Source organism: Aulonocara sp. 'chitande type north' Nkhata Bay, linkage group LG17 (assembly GCF_057382095.1).
Source record: "Aulonocara sp. 'chitande type north' Nkhata Bay isolate Kocher_YH1m ecotype deep benthic linkage group LG17, A_spYH_male_GT1.1, whole genome shotgun sequence".
Taxonomy (NCBI): domain Eukaryota; kingdom Metazoa; phylum Chordata; class Actinopteri; order Cichliformes; family Cichlidae; genus Aulonocara; species Aulonocara sp. 'chitande type north' Nkhata Bay.
In genome coordinates this window covers 6,847,520-6,873,062 of record NC_141360.1, presented here as the reverse complement: position 1 = coordinate 6,873,062, position 25,543 = coordinate 6,847,520, and the positions used below count along the sequence as shown (strand labels likewise).

The window sequence follows — 25,543 nt, the reverse complement described above, 5'->3', positions numbered from 1 at the left end:
CCCACTCCAGCTGTAAGGCCGGAGTCACGGAGACCTGCACCCACGTCACTGCTCTTCTGTTTAATGTAGAAGCAACAGTGTTGATCTGTGGCACAAGGACTGTTACAGGTGAACCTGCATACTGGGTTTTGCTGGGTAATGTGACCAAGATACAGTCAGAGGTTGGCCATAAGATAGACTTCTCCTCTTCCTCCTCTTATTGTATTTTGCACACCTCTGTTGCACACACATAAGAATTTCGCTCACATGTGCTGTACCAGTGTACCTGCACATGTTATGTGATACGGGAAATCTCCAATTTTTTAAATTTTTAAATTTTTTTTGAGATTAAATAATATACCATTGTAAAGACGACACAAGAGTTCCAGAGGCTCTTCTGGGAGCCAGAGTCGACCAGAAAAGGTTTCCCCGAGCTTGAGTCCTCTATGAAGAGCAGCCTTTCCTTATCGGCAGCGGTCACAGCCGCTACAGAGCGCTGGCAGGCTTGTTTCCCTGGGCCTTAAAACTGCAAAGGCGGCACGGTGCTGTCACGCTGATGGTAAAAACACAGGCCTTTACCACAGTGCCGCTGTGCCACTTTATTTTTTAACAAAACACTACGCTTTATGTATAAAGAACTGCCTATTCTACTACTTATTGAAGAAAAGAATCCACAAAAGATTAGTTTTACTTTCTTTTATTTGTTCCAGATAAATTATAAATTATTTTTTAAAAAGCAATGAAATGCATCAGATGTCTCCCATGCTTTCTTTTCTGCTGTAATTTTTTTTTTTGAACATAAATTGGTCTATTGAAAATAAAATGTAGTAAGAAACACTACATTTTTTCAATAGGCCAATTTATGTTTAAGAAAACCCCAACAAACAATCAAATGATCCCATCTGAGCAAGCACTGGGCGACGGTGGGAAGGAAAAACTCCTTTGTCTTAAAAAGAAGAAACCTTCGACAGAACCAGGCTCAGATGGTGCGGCTTCTGTCAAGACCGGTTGGGGGTTAGGTAGTTAAAAAACTACTCTAACGGTACAGCACTACAGCTTTTTGGTGGAAATGGGTGGAAGGATGGGTGTTACACCTCGTTTCATTGGAGGTCTTACAGGTGGTCGGGGTGTAGATTCAGCTTTTTTACAAATAGGTGGCAGAGGGACAGGACTAGGTTGTGGAATTATAACTGATTGGGTGGGAATCGGTTGCTTTCCACTTCTGGATATAGGTGGAACACACATCCTACGAAAAGGTGGTAGGTTGTCGGTCGAGAAAGTTTCCTTTTTCGTTGGTTGTGTGACTTGAGGAGCGGGTGTCAACTTTGTGTTTTTCGGTCTAATGGGTGGCAGTGGAGTCCGCTGTAACTGTTGTTCGTCAGATGCATCTTCCCTGCCTACGTAAATGTATTTATGTTCCTCAAAAAGGGCAATGTCTTTTTCAACTTGACTCATTGCCTCTTCAAGAAACATTTTGTAATTGTATTTTTTGTGCTGTGAAGGGGAGATAGTAAAAGGGAGGGATTGATATTCAAAGTTTAGCTCATTAAACCTCCTCTTTAGGCCCTGGAGAATGTTTTGTTTCTCCTGTTCGGCCAGTGGTTTAACTGTTTCCTGTTGTTTTGTTAACCAGGCATCATTGTCCTGCTTAGCCTTTTCTTTCTCTGCCTTTCTTCTACGCAGGTAGCCTGGAACGATTCCGTAATCGTTTTTCTGTAAATAAAAGGGGACAAGTCCAGATTTCTCAAGGAGCTGCTTGTCCCCTTTGCGTGTATCCACACAAGCAGGTTGAGCCATGACTTTCTTCATGCCTGTGTGTTCTGGTTTTTTCCTGAATGTGTGTTCAGGTTTTTCGCCTTCTGGCCTCTGTGGGCACATTTCGCGATGAGATGGGGCCTTAACTGTTCTTGGCACCATGGTCCTGTGTTCATTTTTATATTTATTTTCTAATACAATTGCTTCCCTGTATTTAGAAATATACATTTTAGGTTTGGGTGGAGGAAGAGTACTCTACTTTGGGAGAAGGTTATAAGCGCTTTCATCTGAAAACACAATTCAATCGCTAGCTTAAAATCACCTGCAAGGGAATTCTACAACTGTGTGTCGAGGCACCCCTATTTATAGATTTTTATGGCCTGGCATGTGACATCATGGTGGCCTGGCATGTGACATCATGGTGGCCTGGCATGTGACATCATGGTAGCCTGTCTTTGTTCTGTCATTTAAGCCCCACCCCCCTGGTTACTGTTGCTATTGTAACTATTATATTATGAATGCTGGTAGCTAGCATTCCACACACACACATACACTTTTTGCCAAGGTTCCAGCTGCAGTCACCAAGACATGTAAATGTATTTAGTAACCCTCTGGGGTCCAGAGTATAATTGGCCGTTTTTGACTACTTTTGATTTTACCTCTATATTTCACCTTTAAAAAAATCTTCTTCTTTTTTTTTTTTTTTTGGCACAACCTCAAATATCTGAAATTTGAGTTAATTTTTCATTTATACTATATTTGCACAATAGATCTAAATTCAGACAAAAAAAATTCAAAATCCGAGTAGAAAATACTTGTCATTTTTACTGTAAAAGCCACAAACATGTTTAAGGAATTGTTTTCATAACTTGAAATGCGAATAGAAGTTGTACATTTGTAAAAATTATGCACAAGTTTTGCAAACAACTTTATGTTCAGTATAATACTGTCGTTCTCTAAACCTAAAAGAGAATTATGGATTTGATCAACTGGTCTCTGAGTGCTATTGACACCCTTAACGAGAAGTCGGGGCTCGGGAGAGCCTGAGTGCCCTGGAGGGACTTTCCCTGCCGGTTACACGATGGACGGGTGGAGAACTGGAGGACCGTGTGCCTGGCGGGACTGTCGATCGAGGACGCTGAAGATATCTACCTATTCGGAACCATGATAACAGGGTTCATGCTGATCGGCGTTGGCTTAGCCCTGGTTTATCAGAGAAATAAGAAAGCGGAACCGGCTGTTCAAACCCCCACAAGGCTGCCCGCTGGATTCGAAGCGACGGGACGAGGTGCGACCTCTCACAACGAACGTAATATGGTCAACACCTTGGAGACGCTTACAGCTGCTGTGAAGGCTCAAAACAACACCATTGAGCGTATGAGGGGAAACATCAGAGAGAGGCCTGCTCAAAATGAGACCCTTGAGCGACAGTTGGAAAACATCGCGGAACGGATCACTGCAGTTGTGAGGTCTCAGAATCAAAAGACTGACAACACCACGGAACAGAAGTTTGATACCATCATGGGGAGGCTCGCAGCTCTTCAACGGGAGATCGAGAGACCAGCCTCGGAGTGCTAGAATTCGAGCTGCTCACAAAGGAGAAATCAACAATATTCAACATTTGGACACCACGGCCCCAGCTGCAGGCCCAAGGCTGGAGCCCACCAAAACAACTCCCTGATAACGACTGTGTGATGACTATTCTTCCCGCCCCATGAAGGACACCTGGATTGGCTGGAGGACTGTTTACTTAGCCTGATAGGCCGAAGGACACTGTCTCAGCTAAACTATGGACACGCACACACACACACTTACACTGATAAGCACTCACTCATCCCCCTCCCTTTCCAACGCCTTCGATGCTTGTGCCCTACCGGGGATGATAGCAGTCAACTGGACCAGCACAGATGCTGCAGGACCGGATGCGCTGTCTACGCCGGCTCTCTCTTACCCTTTACCCGCCCCTGTTGCTTGTCTCGTGTTTCTATGGTGTATTGATAGTCATGTGCTTTTGTGCTGAGGTGTTTTTTCTTTTATCAAACTGTTCTCCCACTAGGAGCTCAGTCTGAGTGGAGTTTTTTTTTTCTCCTCCTCTTACCTCATGTAGTGTATTTTCGTTGTTTTTTTCCTATCTGACATGTCTGCCCAATGTGATGTTTGTGTAAAGTTGGTCAGAAGGTTCCTTTGTGAGTGCGCATGCGCCATTAGCGTGCTGCCTGCTGTAACCCCTAATTTCCCTCGGGATGAATAAAGTATTCTGATTCTGATATATGCAGGTTTTCTTCCTGAATACTATCGTTGTTTATATTTACTGCGGGAAGAAACGGTTTTTATAAGGAAAAACACTAGAAAGCACTCAGTCCCCCTCCCAACTCCCCCAGCCTTTCCTATTGGTGAAAAAATATACCATGTGGACCAATCAAAAAATGATAGGGCAACATAGCATTTAGTTGTTTACGAAGGCGGGCAGGTGTATACATATAGTTTGAGTCTGACGGCTCTTTGTTTGCTTCTCATCTGTAAACTCTGCATACTCTCTCATGTGATTCAGTTTGTTTTGAAAAGTCTCAACAGGATCTTGAGCTTTATTGTGAAAGGTTTACGTGGAAAACAAACAAGCGTACAGCGGAACCACGCGATGGTTTTACCGTCATTGTTGCTAACGAAAACACGTAAAAACAGGCACTTGCCCGCCCATAGTGTGGTTATATTAAATATAAGAGAAAGAGAGAACTTTAAGAAATTAATATAGCCACTAAGGTGACCGTCAAAACGATGAAAAATACTGCTGTAAACAGTTTATTTTACGACATCGCGAAACAAACGATAGCGTAATAGGAAACGATAGACATTTTTATATCGTCATTTGATATATATCGTTATATCGAACAGCCCTAACATACACTCTTATATTTGTACATATATTTATTCTTATAATTCTCAGATTTACCCATTCGTATATTTTGCTTGTTCTTATGTTATTGTATTTTGCACACCTCTGTTGCACACACATAAGAATTTCGCTCACATGTGCTGTACCAGTGTACCTGCACATGTTATGTGATACGGGAAATCTCCAATTTTTTTTAATTTTGTTTTTTTTGAGATTAAATAATATACCATTGTAAAGACGACACAAGAGTTCCAGAGGCTCTTCTGGGAGCCAGAGTCGACCAGAAAACGTTTCCCCGAGCTTGAGTCCTCTATGAAGAGCAGCCTTTCCTTATCGGCAGCGGTCACAGCCGCTACAGAGCGCTGGCAGGCTTGTTTCCCTGGGCCTTAAAACTGCAAAGGCGGCACGGTGCTGTCACGCTGATGGTAAAAACACAGGCCTTTACCACAGTGCCGCTGTGCCACTTTATTTTTTAACAAAACACTACGCTTTATGTATAAAGAACTGCCTATTCTACTACTTATTGAAGAAAAGAATCCACAAAAGATTAGTTTTACTTTCTTTTATTTGTTCCAGATAAATTATAAATTATTTTTTAAAAAGCAATGAAATGCATCAGATGTCTCCCATGCTTTCTTTTCTGCTGTAATTTTTTTTTTTGAACATAAATTGGTCTATTGAAAATAAAATGTAGTAAGAAACACTACATTTTTTCAATAGGCCAATTTATGTTTAAGAAAACCCCAACAAACAATCAAATGATCCCATCTGAGCAAGCACTGGGCGACGGTGGGAAGGAAAAACTCCTTTGTCTTAAAAAGAAGAAACCTTCGACAGAACCAGGCTCAGATGGTGCGGCTTCTGTCAAGACCGGTTGGGGGTTAGGTAGTTAAAAAACTACTCTAACGGTACAGCACTACAGCTTTTTGGTGGAAATGGGTGGAAGGATGGGTGTTACACCTCGTTTCATTGGAGGTCTTACAGGTGGTCGGGGTGTAGATTCAGCTTTTTTACAAATAGGTGGCAGAGGGACAGGACTAGGTTGTGGAATTATAACTGATTGGGTGGGAATCGGTTGCTTTCCACTTCTGGATATAGGTGGAACACACATCCTACGAAAAGGTGGTAGGTTGTCGGTCGAGAAAGTTTCCTTTTTCGTTGGTTGTGTGACTTGAGGAGCGGGTGTCAACTTTGTGTTTTTCGGTCTAATGGGTGGCAGTGGAGTCCGCTGTAACTGTTGTTCGTCAGATGCATCTTCCCTGCCTACGTAAATGTATTTATGTTCCTCAAAAAGGGCAATGTCTTTTTCAACTTGACTCATTGCCTCTTCAAGAAACATTTTGTAATTGTATTTTTTGTGCTGTGAAGGGGAGATAGTAAAAGGGAGGGATTGATATTCAAAGTTTAGCTCATTAAACCTCCTCTTTAGGCCCTGGAGAATGTTTTGTTTCTCCTGTTCGGCCAGTGGTTTAACTGTTTCCTGTTGTTTTGTTAACCAGGCATCATTGTCCTGCTTAGCCTTTTCTTTCTCTGCCTTTCTTCTACGCAGGTAGCCTGGAACGATTCCGTAATCGTTTTTCTGTAAATAAAAGGGGACAAGTCCAGATTTCTCAAGGAGCTGCTTGTCCCCTTTGCGTGTATCCACACAAGCAGGTTGAGCCATGACTTTCTTCATGCCTGTGTGTTCTGGTTTTTTCCTGAATGTGTGTTCAGGTTTTTCGCCTTCTGGCCTCTGTGGGCACATTTCGCGATGAGATGGGGCCTTAACTGTTCTTGGCACCATGGTCCTGTGTTCATTTTTATATTTATTTTCTAATACAATTGCTTCCCTGTATTTAGAAATATACATTTTAGGTTTGGGTGGAGGAAGAGTACTCTACTTTGGGAGAAGGTTATAAGCGCTTTCATCTGAAAACACAATTCAATCGCTAGCTTAAAATCACCTGCAAGGGAATTCTACAACTGTGTGTCGAGGCACCCCTATTTATAGATTTTTATGGCCTGGCATGTGACATCATGGTGGCCTGGCATGTGACATCATGGTGGCCTGGCATGTGACATCATGGTAGCCTGTCTTTGTTCTGTCATTTAAGCCCCACCCCCCTGGTTACTGTTGCTATTGTAACTATTATATTATGAATGCTGGTAGCTAGCATTCCACACACACACATACACTTTTTGCCAAGGTTCCAGCTGCAGTCACCAAGACATGTAAATGTATTTAGTAACCCTCTGGGGTCCAGAGTATAATTGGCCGTTTTTGACTACTTTTGATTTTACCTCTATATTTCACCTTTAAAAAAATCTTCTTCTTTTTTTTTTTTTTTGGCACAACCTCAAATATCTGAAATTTGAGTTAATTTTTCATTTATACTATATTTGCACAATAGATCTAAATTCAGACAAAAAAAATTTCAAAATCCGAGTAGAAAATACTTGTCATTTTTACTGTAAAAGCCACAAACATGTTTAAGGAATTGTTTTCATAACTTGAAATGCGAATAGAAGTTGTACATTTGTAAAAATTATGCACAAGTTTTGCAAACAACTTTATGTTCAGTATAATACTGTCGTTCTCTAAACCTAAAAGAGAATTATGGATTTGATCAACTGGTCTCTGAGTGCTATTGACACCCTTAACGAGAAGTCGGGGCTCGGGAGAGCCTGAGTGCCCTGGAGGGACTTTCCCTGCCGGTTACACGATGGACGGGTGGAGAACTGGAGGACCGTGTGCCTGGCGGGACTGTCGATCGAGGACGCTGAAGATATCTACCTATTCGGAACCATGATAACAGGGTTCATGCTGATCGGCGTTGGCTTAGCCCTGGTTTATCAGAGAAATAAGAAAGCGGAACCGGCTGTTCAAACCCCCACAAGGCTGCCCGCTGGATTCGAAGCGACGGGACGAGGTGCGACCTCTCACAACGAACGTAATATGGTCAACACCTTGGAGACGCTTACAGCTGCTGTGAAGGCTCAAAACAACACCATTGAGCGTATGAGGGGAAACATCAGAGAGAGGCCTGCTCAAAATGAGACCCTTGAGCGACAGTTGGAAAACATCGCGGAACGGATCACTGCAGTTGTGAGGTCTCAGAATCAAAAGACTGACAACACCACGGAACAGAAGTTTGATACCATCATGGGGAGGCTCGCAGCTCTTCAACGGGAGATCGAGAGACCAGCCTCGGAGTGCTAGAATTCGAGCTGCTCACAAAGGAGAAATCAACAATATTCAACATTTGGACACCACGGCCCCAGCTGCAGGCCCAAGGCTGGAGCCCACCAAAACAACTCCCTGATAACGACTGTGTGATGACTATTCTTCCCGCCCCATGAAGGACACCTGGATTGGCTGGAGGACTGTTTACTTAGCCTGATAGGCCGAAGGACACTGTCTCAGCTAAACTATGGACACGCACACACACACACTTACACTGATAAGCACTCACTCATCCCCCTCCCTTTCCAACGCCTTCGATGCTTGTGCCCTACCGGGGATGATAGCAGTCAACTGGACCAGCACAGATGCTGCAGGACCGGATGCGCTGTCTACGCCGGCTCTCTCTTACCCTTTACCCGCCCCTGTTGCTTGTCTCGTGTTTCTATGGTGTATTGATAGTCATGTGCTTTTGTGCTGAGGTGTTTTTTCTTTTATCAAACTGTTCTCCCACTAGGAGCTCAGTCTGAGTGGAGTTTTTTTTTTTCTCCTCCTCTTACCTCATGTAGTGTATTTTCGTTGTTTTTTTCCTATCAGCCTACCTTCTGACATGTCTGCCCAATGTGATGTTTGTGTAAAGTTGGTCAGAAGGTTCCTTTGTGAGTGCGCATGCGCCATTAGCGTGCTGCCTGCTGTAACCCCTAATTTCCCTCGGGATGAATAAAGTATTCTGATTCTGATTCTGATTCTGATATATGCAGGTTTTCTTCCTGAATACTATCGTTGTTTATATTTACTGCGGGAAGAAACGGTTTTTATAAGGAAAAACACTAGAAAGCACTCAGTCCCCCTCCCAACTCCCCCAGCCTTTCCTATTGGTGAAAAAATATACCATGTGGACCAATCAAAAAATGATAGGGCAACATAGCATTTAGTTGTTTACGAAGGCGGGCAGGTGTATACATATAGTTTGAGTCTGACGGCTCTTTGTTTGCTTCTCATCTGTAAACTCTGCATACTCTCTCATGTGATTCAGTTTGTTTTGAAAAGTCTCAACAGGATCTTGAGCTTTATTGTGAAAGGTTTACGTGGAAAACAAACAAGCGTACAGCGGAACCACGCGATGGTTTTACCGTCATTGTTGCTAACGAAAACACGTAAAAACAGGCACTTGCCCGCCCATAGTGTGGTTATATTAAATATAAGAGAAAGAGAGAACTTTAAGAAATTAATATAGCCACTAAGGTGACCGTCAAAACGATGAAAAATACTGCTGTAAACAGTTTATTTTACGACATCGCGAAACAAACGATAGCGTAATAGGAAACGATAGACATTTTTATATCGTCATTTGATATATATCGTTATATCGAACAGCCCTAACATACACTCTTATATTTGTACATATATTTATTCTTATAATTCTCAGATTTACCCATTCTTATATTTTGCTTGTTCTTATGTTATTGTATTTTGCACACCTCTGTTGCACACACATAAGAATTTCGCTCACATGTGCTGTACCAGTGTACCTGCACATGTTATGTGATACGGGAAATCTCCAATTTTTTTTAATTTTGTTTTTTTTGAGATTAAATAATATACCATTGTAAAGACGACACAAGAGTTCCAGAGGCTCTTCTGGGAGCCAGAGTCGACCAGAAAAGGTTTCCCCGAGCTTGAGTCCTCTATGAAGAGCAGCCTTTCCTTATCGGCAGCGGTCACAGCCGCTACAGAGCGCTGGCAGGCTTGTTTCCCTGGGCCTTAAAACTGCAAAGGCGGCACGGTGCTGTCACGCTGATGGTAAAAACACAGGCCTTTACCACAGTGCCGCTGTGCCACTTTATTTTTTAACAAAACACTACGCTTTATGTATAAAGAACTGCCTATTCTACTACTTATTGAAGAAAAGAATCCACAAAAGATTAGTTTTACTTTCTTTTATTTGTTCCAGATAAATTATAAATTATTTTTTAAAAAGCAATGAAATGCATCAGATGTCTCCCATGCTTTCTTTTCTGCTGTAATTTTTTTTTTTGAACATAAATTGGTCTATTGAAAATAAAATGTAGTAAGAAACACTACATTTTTTCAATAGGCCAATTTATGTTTAAGAAAACCCCAACAAACAATCAAATGATCCCATCTGAGCAAGCACTGGGCGACGGTGGGAAGGAAAAACTCCTTTGTCTTAAAAAGAAGAAACCTTCGACAGAACCAGGCTCAGATGGTGCGGCTTCTGTCAAGACCGGTTGGGGGTTAGGTAGTTAAAAAACTACTCTAACGGTACAGCACTACAGCTTTTTGGTGGAAATGGGTGGAAGGATGGGTGTTACACCTCGTTTCATTGGAGGTCTTACAGGTGGTCGGGGTGTAGATTCAGCTTTTTTACAAATAGGTGGCAGAGGGACAGGACTAGGTCGTGGAATTATACCTAGTTGGGTGGGAATCGGTTGCTTTCCACTTCTGGATATAGGTGGAACACACATCCTACGAAAAGGTGGTAGGTTGTCGGTCGAGAAAGTTTCCTTTTTCGTTGGTTGTGTGACTTGAGGAGCGGGTGTCAACTTTGTGTTTTTCGGTCTAATGGGTGGCAGTGGAGTCCGCTGTAACTGTTGTTCGTCAGATGCATCTTCCCTGCCTACGTAAATGTATTTATGTTCCTCAAAAAGGGCAATGTCTTTTTCAACTTGACTCATTGCCTCTTCAAGAAACATTTTGTAATTGTATTTTTTGTGCTGTGAAGGGGAGATAGTAAAAGGGAGGGATTGATATTCAAAGTTTAGCTCATTAAACCTCCTCTTTAGGCCCTGGAGAATGTTTTGTTTCTCCTGTTCGGCCAGTGGTTTAACTGTTTCCTGTTGTTTTGTTAACCAGGCATCATTGTCCTGCTTAGCCTTTTCTTTCTCTGCCTTTCTTCTACGCAGGTAGCCTGGAACGATTCCGTAATCGTTTTTCTGTAAATAAAAGGGGACAAGTCCAGATTTCTCAAGGAGCTGCTTGTCCCCTTTGCGTGTATCCACACAAGCAGGTTGAGCCATGACTTTCTTCATGCCTGTGTGTTCTGGTTTTTTCCTGAATGTGTGTTCAGGTTTTTCGCCTTCTGGCCTCTGTGGGCACATTTCGCGATGAGATGGGGCCTTAACTGTTCTTGGCACCATGGTCCTGTGTTCATTTTTATATTTATTTTCTAATACAATTGCTTCCCTGTATTTAGAAATATACATTTTAGGTTTGGGTGGAGGAAGAGTACTCTACTTTGGGAGAAGGTTATAAGCGCTTTCATCTGAAAACACAATTCAATCGCTAGCTTAAAATCACCTGCAAGGGAATTCTACAACTGTGTGTCGAGGCACCCCTATTTATAGATTTTTATGGCCTGGCATGTGACATCATGGTGGCCTGGCATGTGACATCATGGTGGCCTGGCATGTGACATCATGGTAGCCTGTCTTTGTTCTGTCATTTAAGCCCCACCCCCTGGTTACTGTTGCTATTGTAACTATTATATTATGAATGCTGGTAGCTAGCATTCCACACACACACATACACTTTTTGCCAAGGTTCCAGCTGCAGTCACCAAGACATGTAAATGTATTTAGTAACCCTCTGGGGTCCAGAGTATAATTGGCCGTTTTTGACTACTTTTGATTTTACCTCTATATTTCACCTTTAAAAAAATCTTCTTCTTTTTTTTTTTTTTTGGCACAACCTCAAATATCTGAAATTTGAGTTAATTTTTCATTTATACTATATTTGCACAATAGATCTAAATTCAGACAAAAAAAATTTCAAAATCCGAGTAGAAAATACTTGTCATTTTTACTGTAAAAGCCACAAACATGTTTAAGGAATTGTTTTCATAACTTGAAATGCGAATAGAAGTTGTACATTTGTAAAAATTATGCACAAGTTTTGCAAACAACTTTATGTTCAGTATAATACTGTCGTTCTCTAAACCTAAAAGAGAATTATGGATTTGATCAACTGGTCTCTGAGTGCTATTGACACCCTTAACGAGAAGTCGGGGCTCGGGAGAGCCTGAGTACCCTGGAGGGACTTTCCCTGCCGGTTACACGATGGACGGGTGGAGAACTGGAGGACCGTGTGCCTGGCGGGACTGTCGATCGAGGACGCTGAAGATATCTACCTATTCGGAACCATGATAACAGGGTTCATGCTGATCGGCGTTGGCTTTGCCCTGGTTTATCAGAGAAATAAGAAAGCGGAACCGGCTGTTCAAACCCCCACAAGGCTGCCCGCTGGATTCGAAGCGACGGGACGAGGTGCGACCTCTCACAACGAACGTAATATGGTCAACACCTTGGAGACGCTTACAGCTGCTGTGAAGGCTCAAAACAACACCATTGAGCGTATGAGGGGAAACATCAGAGAGAGGCCTGCTCAAAATGAGACCCTTGAGCGACAGTTGGAAAACATCGCGGAACGGATCACTGCAGTTGTGAGGTCTCAGAATCAAAAGACTGACAACACCACGGAACAGAAGTTTGATACCATCATGGGGAGGCTCGCAGCTCTTCAACGGGAGATCGAGAGACCAGCCTCGGAGTGCTAGAATTCGAGCTGCTCACAAAGGAGAAATCAACAATATTCAACATTTGGACACCACGGCCCCAGCTGCAGGCCCAAGGCTGGAGCCCACCAAAACAACTCCCTGATAACGACTGTGTGATGACTATTCTTCCCGCCCCATGAAGGACACCTGGATTGGCTGGAGGACTGTTTACTTAGCCTGATAGGCCGAAGGACACTGTCTCAGCTAAACTATGGACACGCACACACACACACTTACACTGATAAGCACTCACTCATCCCCCTCCCTTTCCAACGCCTTCGATGCTTGTGCCCTACCGGGGATGATAGCAGTCAACTGGACCAGCACAGATGCTGCAGGACCGGATGCGCTGTCTACGCCGGCTCTCTCTTACCCTTTACCCGCCCCTGTTGCTTGTCTCGTGTTTCTATGGTGTATTGATAGTCATGTGCTTTTGTGCTGAGGTGTTTTTTCTTTTATCAAACTGTTCTCCCACTAGGAGCTCAGTCTGAGTGGAGTTTTTTTTTTTCTCCTCCTCTTACCTCATGTAGTGTATTTTCGTTGTTTTTTTCCTATCAGCCTACCTTCTGACATGTCTGCCCAATGTGATGTTTGTGTAAAGTTGGTCAGAAGGTTCCTTTGTGAGTGCGCATGCGCCATTAGCGTGCTGCCTGCTGTAACCCCTAATTTCCCTCGGGATGAATAAAGTATTCTGATTCTGATTCTGATTCTGATATATGCAGGTTTTCTTCCTGAATACTATCGTTGTTTATATTTACTGCGGGAAGAAACGGTTTTTATAAGGAAAAACACTAGAAAGCACTCAGTCCCCCTCCCAACTCCCCCAGCCTTTCCTATTGGTGAAAAAATATACCATGTGGACCAATCAAAAAATGATAGGGCAACATAGCATTTAGTTGTTTACGAAGGCGGGCAGGTGTATACATATAGTTTGAGTCTGACGGCTCTTTGTTTGCTTCTCATCTGTAAACTCTGCATACTCTCTCATGTGATTCAGTTTGTTTTGAAAAGTCTCAACAGGATCTTGAGCTTTATTGTGAAAGGTTTACGTGGAAAACAAACAAGCGTACAGCGGAACCACGCGATGGTTTTACCGTCATTGTTGCTAACGAAAACACGTAAAAACAGGCACTTGCCCGCCCATAGTGTGGTTATATTAAATATAAGAGAAAGAGAGAACTTTAAGAAATTAATATAGCCACTAAGGTGACCGTCAAAACGATGAAAAATACTGCTGTAAACAGTTTATTTTACGACATCGCGAAACAAACGATAGCGTAATAGGAAACGATAGACATTTTTATATCGTCATTTGATATATATCGTTATATCGAACAGCCCTAACATACACTCTTATATTTGTACATATATTTATTCTTATAATTCTCAGATTTACCCATTCGTATATTTTGCTTGTTCTTATGTTATTGTATTTTGCACACCTCTGTTGCACACACATAAGAATTTCGCTCACATGTGCTGTACCAGTGTACCTGCACATGTTATGTGATACGGGAAATCTCCAATTTTTTTTAATTTTGTTTTTTTTGAGATTAAATAATATACCATTGTAAAGACGACACAAGAGTTCCAGAGGCTCTTCTGGGAGCCAGAGTCGACCAGAAAACGTTTCCCCGAGCTTGAGTCCTCTATGAAGAGCAGCCTTTCCTTATCGGCAGCGGTCACAGCCGCTACAGAGCGCTGGCAGGCTTGTTTCCCTGGGCCTTAAAACTGCAAAGGCGGCACGGTGCTGTCACGCTGATGGTAAAAACACAGGCCTTTACCACAGTGCCGCTGTGCCACTTTATTTTTTAACAAAACACTACGCTTTATGTATAAAGAACTGCCTATTCTACTACTTATTGAAGAAAAGAATCCACAAAAGATTAGTTTTACTTTCTTTTATTTGTTCCAGATAAATTATAAATTATTTTTTAAAAAGCAATGAAATGCATCAGATGTCTCCCATGCTTTCTTTTCTGCTGTAATTTTTTTTTTTGAACATAAATTGGTCTATTGAAAATAAAATGTAGTAAGAAACACTACATTTTTTCAATAGGCCAATTTATGTTTAAGAAAACCCCAACAAACAATCAAATGATCCCATCTGAGCAAGCACTGGGCGACGGTGGGAAGGAAAAACTCCTTTGTCTTAAAAAGAAGAAACCTTCGACAGAACCAGGCTCAGATGGTGCGGCTTCTGTCAAGACCGGTTGGGGGTTGGGTAGTTAAAAAACTACTCTAACGGTACAGCACTACAGCTTTTTGGTGGAAATGGGTGGAAGGATGGGTGTTACACCTCGTTTCATTGGAGGTCTTACAGGTGGTCGGGGTGTAGATTCAGCTTTTTTACAAATAGGTGGCAGAGGGACAGGACTAGGTCGTGGAATTATAACTGATTGGGTGGGAATCGGTTGCTTTCCACTTCTGGATATAGGTGGAACACACATCCTACGAAAAGGTGGTAGGTTGTCGGTCGAGAAAGTTTCCTTTTTCGTTGGTTGTGTGACTTGAGGAGCGGGTGTCAACTTTGTGTTTTTCGGTCTAATGGGTGGCAGTGGAGTCCGCTGTAACTGTTGTTCGTCAGATGCATCTTCCCTGCCTACGTAAATGTATTTATGTTCCTCAAAAAGGGCAATGTCTTTTTCAACTTGACTCATTGCCTCTTCAAGAAACATTTTGTAATTGTATTTTTTGTGCTGTGAAGGGGAGATAGTAAAAGGGAGGGATTGATATTCAAAGTTTAGCTCATTAAACCTCCTCTTTAGGCCCTGGAGAATGTTTTGTTTCTCCTGTTCGGCCAGTGGTTTAACTGTTTCCTGTTGTTTTGTTAACCAGGCATCATTGTCCTGCTTAGCCTTTTCTTTCTCTGCCTTTCTTCTACGCAGGTAGCCTGGAACGATTCCGTAATCGTTTTTCTGTAAATAAAAGGGGACAAGTCCAGATTTCTCAAGGAGCTGCTTGTCCCCTTTGCGTGTATCCACACAAGCAGGTTGAGCCATGACTTTCTTCATGCCTGTGTGTTCTGGTTTTTTCCTGAATGTGTGTTCAGGTTTTTCGCCTTCTGGCCTCTGTGGGCACATTTCGCGATGAGATGGGGCCTTAACTGTTCTTGGCACCATGGTCCTGTGTTCATTTTTATATTTATTTTCTAATACAATTGCTTCCCTGTATTTAGAAATATACATTTTAGGTTTGGGTGGAGGAAGAGTACTCTACTTTGGGAGAAGGTTATAAGCGCTTTCATCTGAAAACACAATTCAATCGCTAGCTTAAAATCACCTGCAAGGGAATTCTACAACTGTGTGTCGAGGCACCCCTATTTATAGATTTTTATGGCCTGGCATGTGACATCATGGTGGCCTGGCATGTGACATCATGGTGGCCTGGCATGTGACATCATGGTAGCCTGTCTTTGTTCTGTCATTTAAGCCCCACCCCCCTGGTTACTGTTGCTATTGTAACTATTATATTATGAATGCTGGTAGCTAGCATTCCACACACACACATACACTTTTTGCCAAGGTTCCAGCTGCAGTCACCAAGACATGTAAATGTATTTAGTAACCCTCTGGGGTCCAGAGTATAATTGGCCGTTTTTGACTACTTTTGATTTTACCTCTATATTTCACCTTTAAAAAAATCTTCTTCTTTTTTTTTTTTTTTTGGCACAACCTCAAATATCTGAAATTTGAGTTAATTTTTCATTTATACTATATTTGCACAATAGATCTAAATTCAGACAAAAAAAATTCAAAATCCGAGTAGAAAATACTTGTCATTTTTACTGTAAAAGCCACAAACATGTTTAAGGAATTGTTTTCATAACTTGAAATGCGAATAGAAGTTGTACATTTGTAAAAATTATGCACAAGTTTTGCAAACAACTTTATGTTCAGTATAATACTGTCGTTCTCTAAACCTAAAAGAGAATTATGGATTTGATCAACTGGTCTCTGAGTGCTATTGACACCCTTAACGAGAAGTCGGGGCTCGGGAGAGCCTGAGTGCCCTGGAGGGACTTTCCCTGCCGGTTACACGATGGACGGGTGGAGAACTGGAGGACCGTGTGCCTGGCGGGACTGTCGATCGAGGACGCTGAAGATATCTACCTATTCGGAACCATGATAACAGGGTTCATGCTGATCGGCGTTGGCTTAGCCCTGGTTTATCAGAGAAATAAGAAAGCGGAACCGGCTGTTCAAACCCCCACAAGGCTGCCCGCTGGATTCGAAGCGACGGGACGAGGTGCGACCTCTCACAACGAACGTAATATGGTCAACACCTTGGAGACGCTTACAGCTGCTGTGAAGGCTCAAAACAACACCATTGAGCGTATGAGGGGAAACATCAGAGAGAGGCCTGCTCAAAATGAGACCCTTGAGCGACAGTTGGAAAACATCGCGGAACGGATCACTGCAGTTGTGAGGTCTCAGAATCAAAAGACTGACAACACCACGGAACAGAAGTTTGATACCATCATGGGGAGGCTCGCAGCTCTTCAACGGGAGATCGAGAGACCAGCCTCGGAGTGCTAGAATTCGAGCTGCTCACAAAGGAGAAATCAACAATATTCAACATTTGGACACCACGGCCCCAGCTGCAGGCCCAAGGCTGGAGCCCACCAAAACAACTCCCTGATAACGACTGTGTGATGACTATTCTTCCCGCCCCATGAAGGACACCTGGATTGGCTGGAGGACTGTTTACTTAGCCTGATAGGCCGAAGGACACTGTCTCAGCTAAACTATGGACACGCACACACACACACTTACACTGATAAGCACTCACTCATCCCCCTCCCTTTCCAACGCCTTCGATGCTTGTGCCCTACCGGGGATGATAGCAGTCAACTGGACCAGCACAGATGCTGCAGGACCGGATGCGCTGTCTACGCCGGCTCTCTCTTACCCTTTACCCGCCCCTGTTGCTTGTCTCGTGTTTCTATGGTGTATTGATAGTCATGTGCTTTTGTGCTGAGGTGTTTTTTCTTTTATCAAACTGTTCTCCCACTAGGAGCTCAGTCTGAGTGGAGTTTTTTTTTTCTCCTCCTCTTACCTCATGTAGTGTATTTTCGTTGTTTTTTTCCTATCAGCCTACCTTCTGACATGTCTGCCCAATGTGATGTTTGTGTAAAGTTGGTCAGAAGGTTCCTTTGTGAGTGCGCATGCGCCATTAGCGTGCTGCCTGCTGTAACCCCTAATTTCCCTCGGGATGAATAAAGTATTCTGATTCTGATTCTGATATATGCAGGTTTTCTTCCTGAATACTATCGTTGTTTATATTTACTGCGGGAAGAAACGGTTTTTATAAGGAAAAACACTAGAAAGCACTCAGTCCCCCTCCCAACTCCCCCAGCCTTTCCTATTGGTGAAAAAATATACCATGTGGACCAATCAAAAAATGATAGGGCAACATAGCATTTAGTTGTTTACGAAGGCGGGCAGGTGTATACATATAGTTTGAGTCTGACGGCTCTTTGTTTGCTTCTCATCTGTAAACTCTGCATACTCTCTCATGTGATTCAGTTTGTTTTGAAAAGTCTCAACAGGATCTTGAGCTTTATTGTGAAAGGTTTACGTGGAAAACAAACAAGCGTACAGCGGAACCACGCGATGGTTTTACCGTCATTGTTGCTAACGAAAACACGTAAAAACAGGCACTTGCCCGCCCATAGTGTGGTTATATTAAATATAAGAGAAAGAGAGAACTTTAAGAAATTAATATAGCCACTAAGGTGACCGTCAAAACGATGAAAAATACTGCTGTAAACAGTTTATTTTACGACATCGCGAAACAAACGATAGCGTAATAGGAAACGATAGACATTTTTATATCGTCATTTGATATATATCGTTATATCGAACAGCCCTAACATACACTCTTATATTTGTACATATATTTATTCTTATAATTCTCAGATTTACCCATTCGTATATTTTGCTTGTTCTTATGTTATTGTATTTTGCACACCTCTGTTGCACACACATAAGAATTTCGCTCACATGTGCTGTACCAGTGTACCTGCACATGTTATGTGATACGGGAAATCTCCAATTTTTTTTAATTTTGTTTTTTTTGAGATTAAATAATATACCATTGTAAAGACGACACAAGAGTTCCAGAGGCTCTTCTGGGAGCCAGAGTCGACCAGAAAAGGTTTCCCCGAGCTTGAGTCCTCTATGAAGAGCAGCCTTTCCTTATCGGCAGCGGTCACAGCCGCTACAGAGCGCTGGCAGGCTTGTTTCCCTGGGCCTTAAAACTGCAAAGGCGGCACGGTGCTGTCACGCTGATGGTAAAAACACAGGCCTTTACCACAGTGCCGCTGTGCCACTTTATTTTTTAACAAAACACTACGCTTTATGTATAAAGAACTGCCTATTCTACTACTTATTGAAGAAAAGAATCCACAAAAGATTAGTTTTACTTTCTTTTATTTGTTCCAGATAAATTATAAATTATTTTTTAAAAAGCAATGAAATGCATCAGATGTCTCCCATGCTTTCTTTTCTGCTGTAATTTTTTTTTTTTGAACATAAATTGGTCTATTGAAAATAAAATGTAGTAAGAAACACTACATTTTTTCAATAGGCCAATTTATGTTTAAGAAAACCCCAACAAACAATCAAATGATCCCATCTGAGCAAGCACTGGGCGACGGTGGGAAGGAAAAACTCCTTTGTCTTAAAAAGAAGAAACCTTCGACAGAACCAGGCTCAGATGGTGCGGCTTCTGTCAAGACCGGTTGGGGGTTAGGTAGTTAAAAAACTACTCTAACGGTACAGCACTACAGCTTTTTGGTGGAAATGGGTGGAAGGATGGGTGTTACACCTCGTTTCATTGGAGGTCTTACAGGTGGTCGGGGTGTAGATTCAGCTTTTTTACAAATAGGTGGCAGAGGGACAGGACTAGGTTGTGGAATTATAACTGATTGGGTGGGAATCGGTTGCTTTCCACTTCTGGATATAGGTGGAACACACATCCTACGAAAAGGTGGTAGGTTGTCGGTCGAGAAAGTTTCCTTTTTCGTTGGTTGTGTGACTTGAGGAGCGGGTGTCAACTTTGTGTTTTTCGGTCTAATGGGTGGCAGTGGAGTCCGCTGTAACTGTTGTTCGTCAGATGCATCTTCCCTGCCTACGTAAATGTATTTATGTTCCTCAAAAAGGGCAATGTCTTTTTCAACTTGACTCATTGCCTCTTCAAGAAACATTTTGTAATTGTATTTTTTGTGCTGTGAAGGGGAGATAGTAAAAGGGAGGGATTGATATTCAAAGTTTAGCTCATTAAACCTCCTCTTTAGGCCCTGGAGAATGTTTTGTTTCTCCTGTTCGGCCAGTGGTTTAACTGTTTCCTGTTGTTTTGTTAACCAGGCATCATTGTCCTGCTTAGCCTTTTCTTTCTCTGCCTTTCTTCTACGCAGGTAGCCTGGAACGATTCCGTAATCGTTTTTCTGTAAATAAAAGGGGACAAGTCCAGATTTCTCAAGGAGCTGCTTGTCCCCTTTGCGTGTATCCACACAAGCAGGTTGAGCCATGACTTTCTTCATGCCTGTGTGTTCTGGTTTTTTCCTGAATGTGTGTTCAGGTTTTTCGCCTTCTGGCCTCTGTGGGCACATTTCGCGATGAGATGGGGCCTTAACTGTTCTTGGCACCATGGTCCTGTGTTCATTTTTATATTTATTTTCTAATACAATTGCTTCCCTGTATTTAGAAATATACATTTTAGGTTTGGGTGGAGGAAGAGTACTCTACTTTGGGAGAAGGTTATAAGCGCTTTCATCTGAAAACACAATTCAATCGCTAGCTTAAAATCACCTGCAAGGGAATTCTACAACTGTGTGTCGAGGCACCCCTATTTATAGATTTTTATGGCCTGGCATGTGACATCATGGTGGCCTGGCATGTGACATCATGGTAGCCTGTCTTTGTTCTGTCATTTAAGCCCCACCCCCCTGGTTACTGTTGCTATTGTAACTATTATATTATGAATGCTGGTAGCTAGCATTCCACACACACACATACACTTTTTGCCAAGGTTCCAGCTGCAGTCACCAAGACATGTAAATGTATTTAGTAACCCTCTGGGGTCCAGAGTATAATTGGCCGTTTTTGACTACTTTTGATTTTACCTCTATATTTCACCTTTAAAAAAATCTTCTTCTTTTTTTTTTTTTTTTGGCACAACCTCAAATATCTGAAATTTGAGTTAATTTTTCATTTATACTATATTTGCACAATAGATCTAAATTCAGACAAAAAAAATTCAAAATCCGAGTAGAAAATACTTGTCATTTTTACTGTAAAAGCCACAAACATGTTTAAGGAATTGTTTTCATAACTTGAAATGCGAATAGAAGTTGTACATTTGTAAAAATTATGCACAAGTTTTGCAAACAACTTTATGTTCAGTATAATATATGCAGGTTTTCTTCCTGAATACTATCGTTGTTTATATTTACTGCGGGAAGAAACGGTTTTTATAAGGAAAAACACTAGAAAGCACTCAGTCCCCCTCCCAACTCCCCCAGCCTTTCCTATTGGTGAAAAAATATACCATGTGGACCAATCAAAAAATGATAGGGCAACATAGCATTTAGTTGTTTACGAAGGCGGGCAGGTGTATACATATAGTTTGAGTCTGACGGCTCTTTGTTTGCTTCTCATCTGTAAACTCTGCATACTCTCTCATGTGATTCAGTTTGTTTTGAAAAGTCTCAACAGGATCTTGAGCTTTATTGTGAAAGGTTTACGTGGAAAACAAACAAGCGTACAGCGGAACCACGCGATGGTTTTACCGTCATTGTTGCTAACGAAAACACGTAAAAACAGGCACTTGCCCGCCCATAGTGTGGTTATATTAAATATAAGAGAAAGAGAGAACTTTAAGAAATTAATATAGCCACTAAGGTGACCGTCAAAACGATGAAAAATACTGCTGTAAACAGTTTATTTTACGACATCGCGAAACAAACGATAGCGTAATAGGAAACGATAGACATTTTTATATCGTCATTTGATATATATCGTTATATCGAACAGCCCTAACATACACTCTTATATTTGTACATATATTTATTCTTATAATTCTCAGATTTACCCATTCGTATATTTTGCTTGTTCTTATGTTATTGTATTTTGCACACCTCTGTTGCACACACATAAGAATTTCGCTCACATGTGCTGTACCAGTGTACCTGCACATGTTATGTGATACGGGAAATCTCCAATTTTTTTTAATTTTGTTTTTTTTTGAGATTAAATAATATACCATTGTAAAGACAACACAAGAGTTCCAGAGGCTCTTCTGGGAGCCAGAGTCGACCAGAAAAGGTTTCCCCGAGCTTGAGTCCTCTATGAAGAGCAGCCTTTCCTTATCGGCAGCGGTCACAGCCGCTACAGAGCGCTGGCAGGCTTGTTTCCCTGGGCCTTAAAACTGCAAAGGCGGCACGGTGCTGTCACGCTGATGGTAAAAACACAGGCCTTTACCACAGTGCCGCTGTGCCACTTTATTTTTTAACAAAACACTACGCTTTATGTATAAAGAACTGCCTATTCTACTACTTATTGAAGAAAAGAATCCACAAAAGATTATTTTTACTTTCTTTTATTTGTTCCAGATAAATTATAAATTATTTTTTAAAAAGCAATGAAATGCATCAGATGTCTCCCATGCTTTCTTTTCTGCTGTAATTTTTTTTTTTGAACATAAATTGGTCTATTGAAAATAAAATGTAGTAAGAAACACTACATTTTTTCAATAGGCCAATTTATGTTTAAGAAAACCCCAACAAACAATCAAATGATCCCATCTGAGCAAGCACTGGGCGACGGTGGGAAGGAAAAACTCCTTTGTCTTAAAAAGAAGAAACCTTCGACAGAACCAGGCTCAGATGGTGCGGCTTCTGTCAAGACCGGTTGGGGGTTGGGTAGTTAAAAAACTACTCTAACGGTACAGCACTACAGCTTTTTGGTGGAAATGGGTGGAAGGATGGGTGTTACACCTCGTTTCATTGGAGGTCTTACAGGTGGTCGGGGTGTAGATTCAGCTTTTTTACAAATAGGTGGCAGAGGGACAGGACTAGGTCGTGGAATTATAACTGATTGGGTGGGAATCGGTTGCTTTCCACTTCTGGATATAGGTGGAACACACATCCTACGAAAAGGTGGTAGGTTGTCGGTCGAGAAAGTTTCCTTTTTCGTTGGTTGTGTGACTTGAGGAGCGGGTGTCAACTTTGTGTTTTTCGGTCTAATGGGTGGCAGTGGAGTCCGCTGTAACTGTTGTTCGTCAGATGCATCTTCCCTGCCTACGTAAATGTATTTATGTTCCTCAAAAAGGGCAATGTCTTTTTCAACTTGACTCATTGCCTCTTCAAGAAACATTTTGTAATTGTATTTTTTGTGCTGTGAAGGGGAGATAGTAAAAGGGAGGGATTGATATTCAAAGTTTAGCTCATTAAACCTCCTCTTTAGGCCCTGGAGAATGTTTTGTTTCTCCTGTTCGGCCAGTGGTTTAACTGTTTCCTGTTGTTTTGTTAACCAGGCATCATTGTCCTGCTTAGCCTTTTCTTTCTCTGCCTTTCTTCTACGCAGGTAGCCTGGAACGATTCCGTAATCGTTTTTCTGTAAATAAAAGGGGACAAGTCCAGATTTCTCAAGGAGCTGCTTGTCCCCTTTGCGTGTATCCACACAAGCAGGTTGAGCCATGACTTTCTTCATGCCTGTGTGTTCTGGTTTTTTCCTGAATGTGTGTTCAGGTTTTTCGCCTTCTGGCCTCTGTGGGCACATTTCGCGATGAGATGGGGCCTTAACTGTTCTTGGCACCATGGTCCTGTGTTCATTTTTATATTTATTTTCTAATACAATTGCTTCCCTGTATTTAGAAATATACATTTTAGGTTTGGGTGGAGGAAGAGTACTCTACTTTGGGAGAAGGTTATAAGCGCTTTCATCTGAAAACACAATTCAATCGCTAGCTTAAAATCACCTGCAAGGGAATTCTACAACTGTGTGTCGAGGCACCCCTATTTATAGATTTTTATGGCCTGGCATGTGACATCATGGTGGCCTGGCATGTGACATCATGGTGGCCTGGCATGTGACATCATGGTAGCCTGTCTTTGTTCTGTCATTTAAGCCCCACCCCCCTGGTTACTGTTGCTATTGTAACTATTATATTATGAATGCTGGTAGCTAGCATTCCACACACACACATACACTTTTTGCCAAGGTTCCAGCTGCAGTCACCAAGACATGTAAATGTATTTAGTAACCCTCTGGGGTCCAGAGTATAATTGGCCGTTTTTGACTACTTTTGATTTTACCTCTATATTTCACCTTTAAAAAAATCTTCTTCTTTTTTTTTTTTTTTGGCACAACCTCAAATATCTGAAATTTGAGTTAATTTTTCATTTATACTATATTTGCACAATAGATCTAAATTCAGACAAAAAAAATTCAAAATCCGAGTAGAAAATACTTGTCATTTTTACTGTAAAAGCCACAAACATGTTTAAGGAATTGTTTTCATAACTTGAAATGCGAATAGAAGTTGTACATTTGTAAAAATTATGCACAAGTTTTGCAAACAACTTTATGTTCAGTATAATACTGTCGTTCTCTAAACCTAAAAGAGAATTATGGATTTGATCAACTGGTCTCTGAGTGCTATTGACACCCTTAACGAGAAGTCGGGGCTCGGGAGAGCCTGAGTGCCCTGGAGGGACTTTCCCTGCCGGTTACACGATGGACGGGTGGAGAACTGGAGGACCGTGTGCCTGGCGGGACTGTCGATCGAGGACGCTGAAGATATCTACCTATTCGGAACCATGATAACAGGGTTCATGCTGATCGGCGTTGGCTTAGCCCTGGTTTATCAGAGAAATAAGAAAGCGGAACCGGCTGTTCAAACCCCCACAAGGCTGCCCGCTGGATTCGAAGCGACGGGACGAGGTGCGACCTCTCACAACGAACGTAATATGGTCAACACCTTGGAGACGCTTACAGCTGCTGTGAAGGCTCAAAACAACACCATTGAGCGTATGAGGGGAAACATCAGAGAGAGGCCTGCTCAAAATGAGACCCTTGAGCGACAGTTGGAAAACATCGCGGAACGGATCACTGCAGTTGTGAGGTCTCAGAATCAAAAGACTGACAACACCACGGAACAGAAGTTTGATACCATCATGGGGAGGCTCGCAGCTCTTCAACGGGAGATCGAGAGACCAGCCTCGGAGTGCTAGAATTCGAGCTGCTCACAAAGGAGAAATCAACAATATTCAACATTTGGACACCACGGCCCCAGCTGCAGGCCCAAGGCTGGAGCCCACCAAAACAACTCCCTGATAACGACTGTGTGATGACTATTCTTCCCGCCCCATGAAGGACACCTGGATTGGCTGGAGGACTGTTTACTTAGCCTGATAGGCCGAAGGACACTGTCTCAGCTAAACTATGGACACGCACACACACACACTTACACTGATAAGCACTCACTCATCCCCCTCCCTTTCCAACGCCTTCGATGCTTGTGCCCTACCGGGGATGATAGCAGTCAACTGGACCAGCACAGATGCTGCAGGACCGGATGCGCTGTCTACGCCGGCTCTCTCTTACCCTTTACCCGCCCCTGTTGCTTGTCTCGTGTTTCTATGGTGTATTGATAGTCATGTGCTTTTGTGCTGAGGTGTTTTTTCTTTTATCAAACTGTTCTCCCACTAGGAGCTCAGTCTGAGTGGAGTTTTTTTTTTCTCCTCCTCTTACCTCATGTAGTGTATTTTCGTTGTTTTTTTCCTATCAGCCTACCTTCTGACATGTCTGCCCAATGTGATGTTTGTGTAAAGTTGGTCAGAAGGTTCCTTTGTGAGTGCGCATGCGCCATTAGCGTGCTGCCTGCTGTAACCCCTAATTTCCCTCGGGATGAATAAAGTATTCTGATTCTGATTCTGATTCTGATATATGCAGGTTTTCTTCCTGAATACTATCGTTGTTTATATTTACTGCGGGAAGAAACGGTTTTTATAAGGAAAAACACTAGAAAGCACTCAGTCCCCCTCCCAACTCCCCCAGCCTTTCCTATTGGTGAAAAAATATACCATGTGGACCAATCAAAAAATGATAGGGCAACATAGCATTTAGTTGTTTACGAAGGCGGGCAGGTGTATACATATAGTTTGAGTCTGACG

General features: G+C 42.2%; 6 protein-coding genes across 6 annotated transcripts; all 6 read right to left on the bottom strand.

Moving 5' to 3' along the window:
* Positions 1-324: 324 nt before the first annotated feature.
* LOC147309571 (uncharacterized) lies at positions 325-3,854 on the bottom strand. The gene has a single exon (XM_086269766.1). It carries the CDS (start codon positions 1,960-1,962, stop codon positions 1,030-1,032), a length of 933 nt encoding a protein of 310 aa, XP_086125892.1. The 5' UTR covers positions 1,963-3,854; the 3' UTR covers positions 325-1,029.
* Positions 3,855-4,342: 488 nt separating this feature from the next.
* Positions 4,343-7,025, bottom strand: LOC147309570 (uncharacterized). Its single transcript, XM_086269731.1, has one exon. The coding sequence runs from the start codon at positions 6,474-6,476 to the stop codon at positions 5,544-5,546; it is 933 nt and encodes a 310-aa protein (XP_086125857.1). The 5' UTR covers positions 6,477-7,025; the 3' UTR covers positions 4,343-5,543.
* A 1,855-nt stretch (positions 7,026-8,880) lies between these two features.
* LOC147309569 (uncharacterized) lies at positions 8,881-11,243 on the bottom strand. The gene has a single exon (XM_086269814.1). It carries the CDS (start codon positions 11,012-11,014, stop codon positions 10,082-10,084), a length of 933 nt encoding a protein of 310 aa, XP_086125940.1. The 5' UTR covers positions 11,015-11,243; the 3' UTR covers positions 8,881-10,081.
* Positions 11,244-13,417: 2,174 nt separating this feature from the next.
* On the bottom strand, positions 13,418-17,600 carry LOC147309568 (uncharacterized). The gene has a single exon (XM_086269713.1). The coding sequence runs from the start codon at positions 15,549-15,551 to the stop codon at positions 14,619-14,621; it is 933 nt and encodes a 310-aa protein (XP_086125839.1). The 5' UTR covers positions 15,552-17,600; the 3' UTR covers positions 13,418-14,618.
* A 348-nt stretch (positions 17,601-17,948) lies between these two features.
* LOC147309567 (uncharacterized) lies at positions 17,949-20,616 on the bottom strand. Its single transcript, XM_086269006.1, has one exon. It carries the CDS (start codon positions 20,081-20,083, stop codon positions 19,151-19,153), a length of 933 nt encoding a protein of 310 aa, XP_086125132.1. The 5' UTR covers positions 20,084-20,616; the 3' UTR covers positions 17,949-19,150.
* Positions 20,617-21,117: 501 nt separating this feature from the next.
* Positions 21,118-25,331, bottom strand: LOC147309566 (uncharacterized). Its single transcript, XM_086269703.1, has one exon. It carries the CDS (start codon positions 23,250-23,252, stop codon positions 22,320-22,322), a length of 933 nt encoding a protein of 310 aa, XP_086125829.1. The 5' UTR covers positions 23,253-25,331; the 3' UTR covers positions 21,118-22,319.
* Between the last annotated feature and the right edge of the window lie 212 nt (positions 25,332-25,543).

What these genes read in the sequence shown, in the direction of transcription:
- LOC147309571 (XM_086269766.1), bottom strand. Translation starts at nt 1,962, where the DNA reads ATGTATATTTCTAAATACAGGGAAGCAATTGTATTAGAAAATAAATAT.
- LOC147309570 (XM_086269731.1), bottom strand. Translation starts at nt 6,476, where the DNA reads ATGTATATTTCTAAATACAGGGAAGCAATTGTATTAGAAAATAAATAT.
- LOC147309569 (XM_086269814.1), bottom strand. Translation starts at nt 11,014, where the DNA reads ATGTATATTTCTAAATACAGGGAAGCAATTGTATTAGAAAATAAATAT.
- LOC147309568 (XM_086269713.1), bottom strand. Translation starts at nt 15,551, where the DNA reads ATGTATATTTCTAAATACAGGGAAGCAATTGTATTAGAAAATAAATAT.
- LOC147309567 (XM_086269006.1), bottom strand. Translation starts at nt 20,083, where the DNA reads ATGTATATTTCTAAATACAGGGAAGCAATTGTATTAGAAAATAAATAT.
- LOC147309566 (XM_086269703.1), bottom strand. Translation starts at nt 23,252, where the DNA reads ATGTATATTTCTAAATACAGGGAAGCAATTGTATTAGAAAATAAATAT.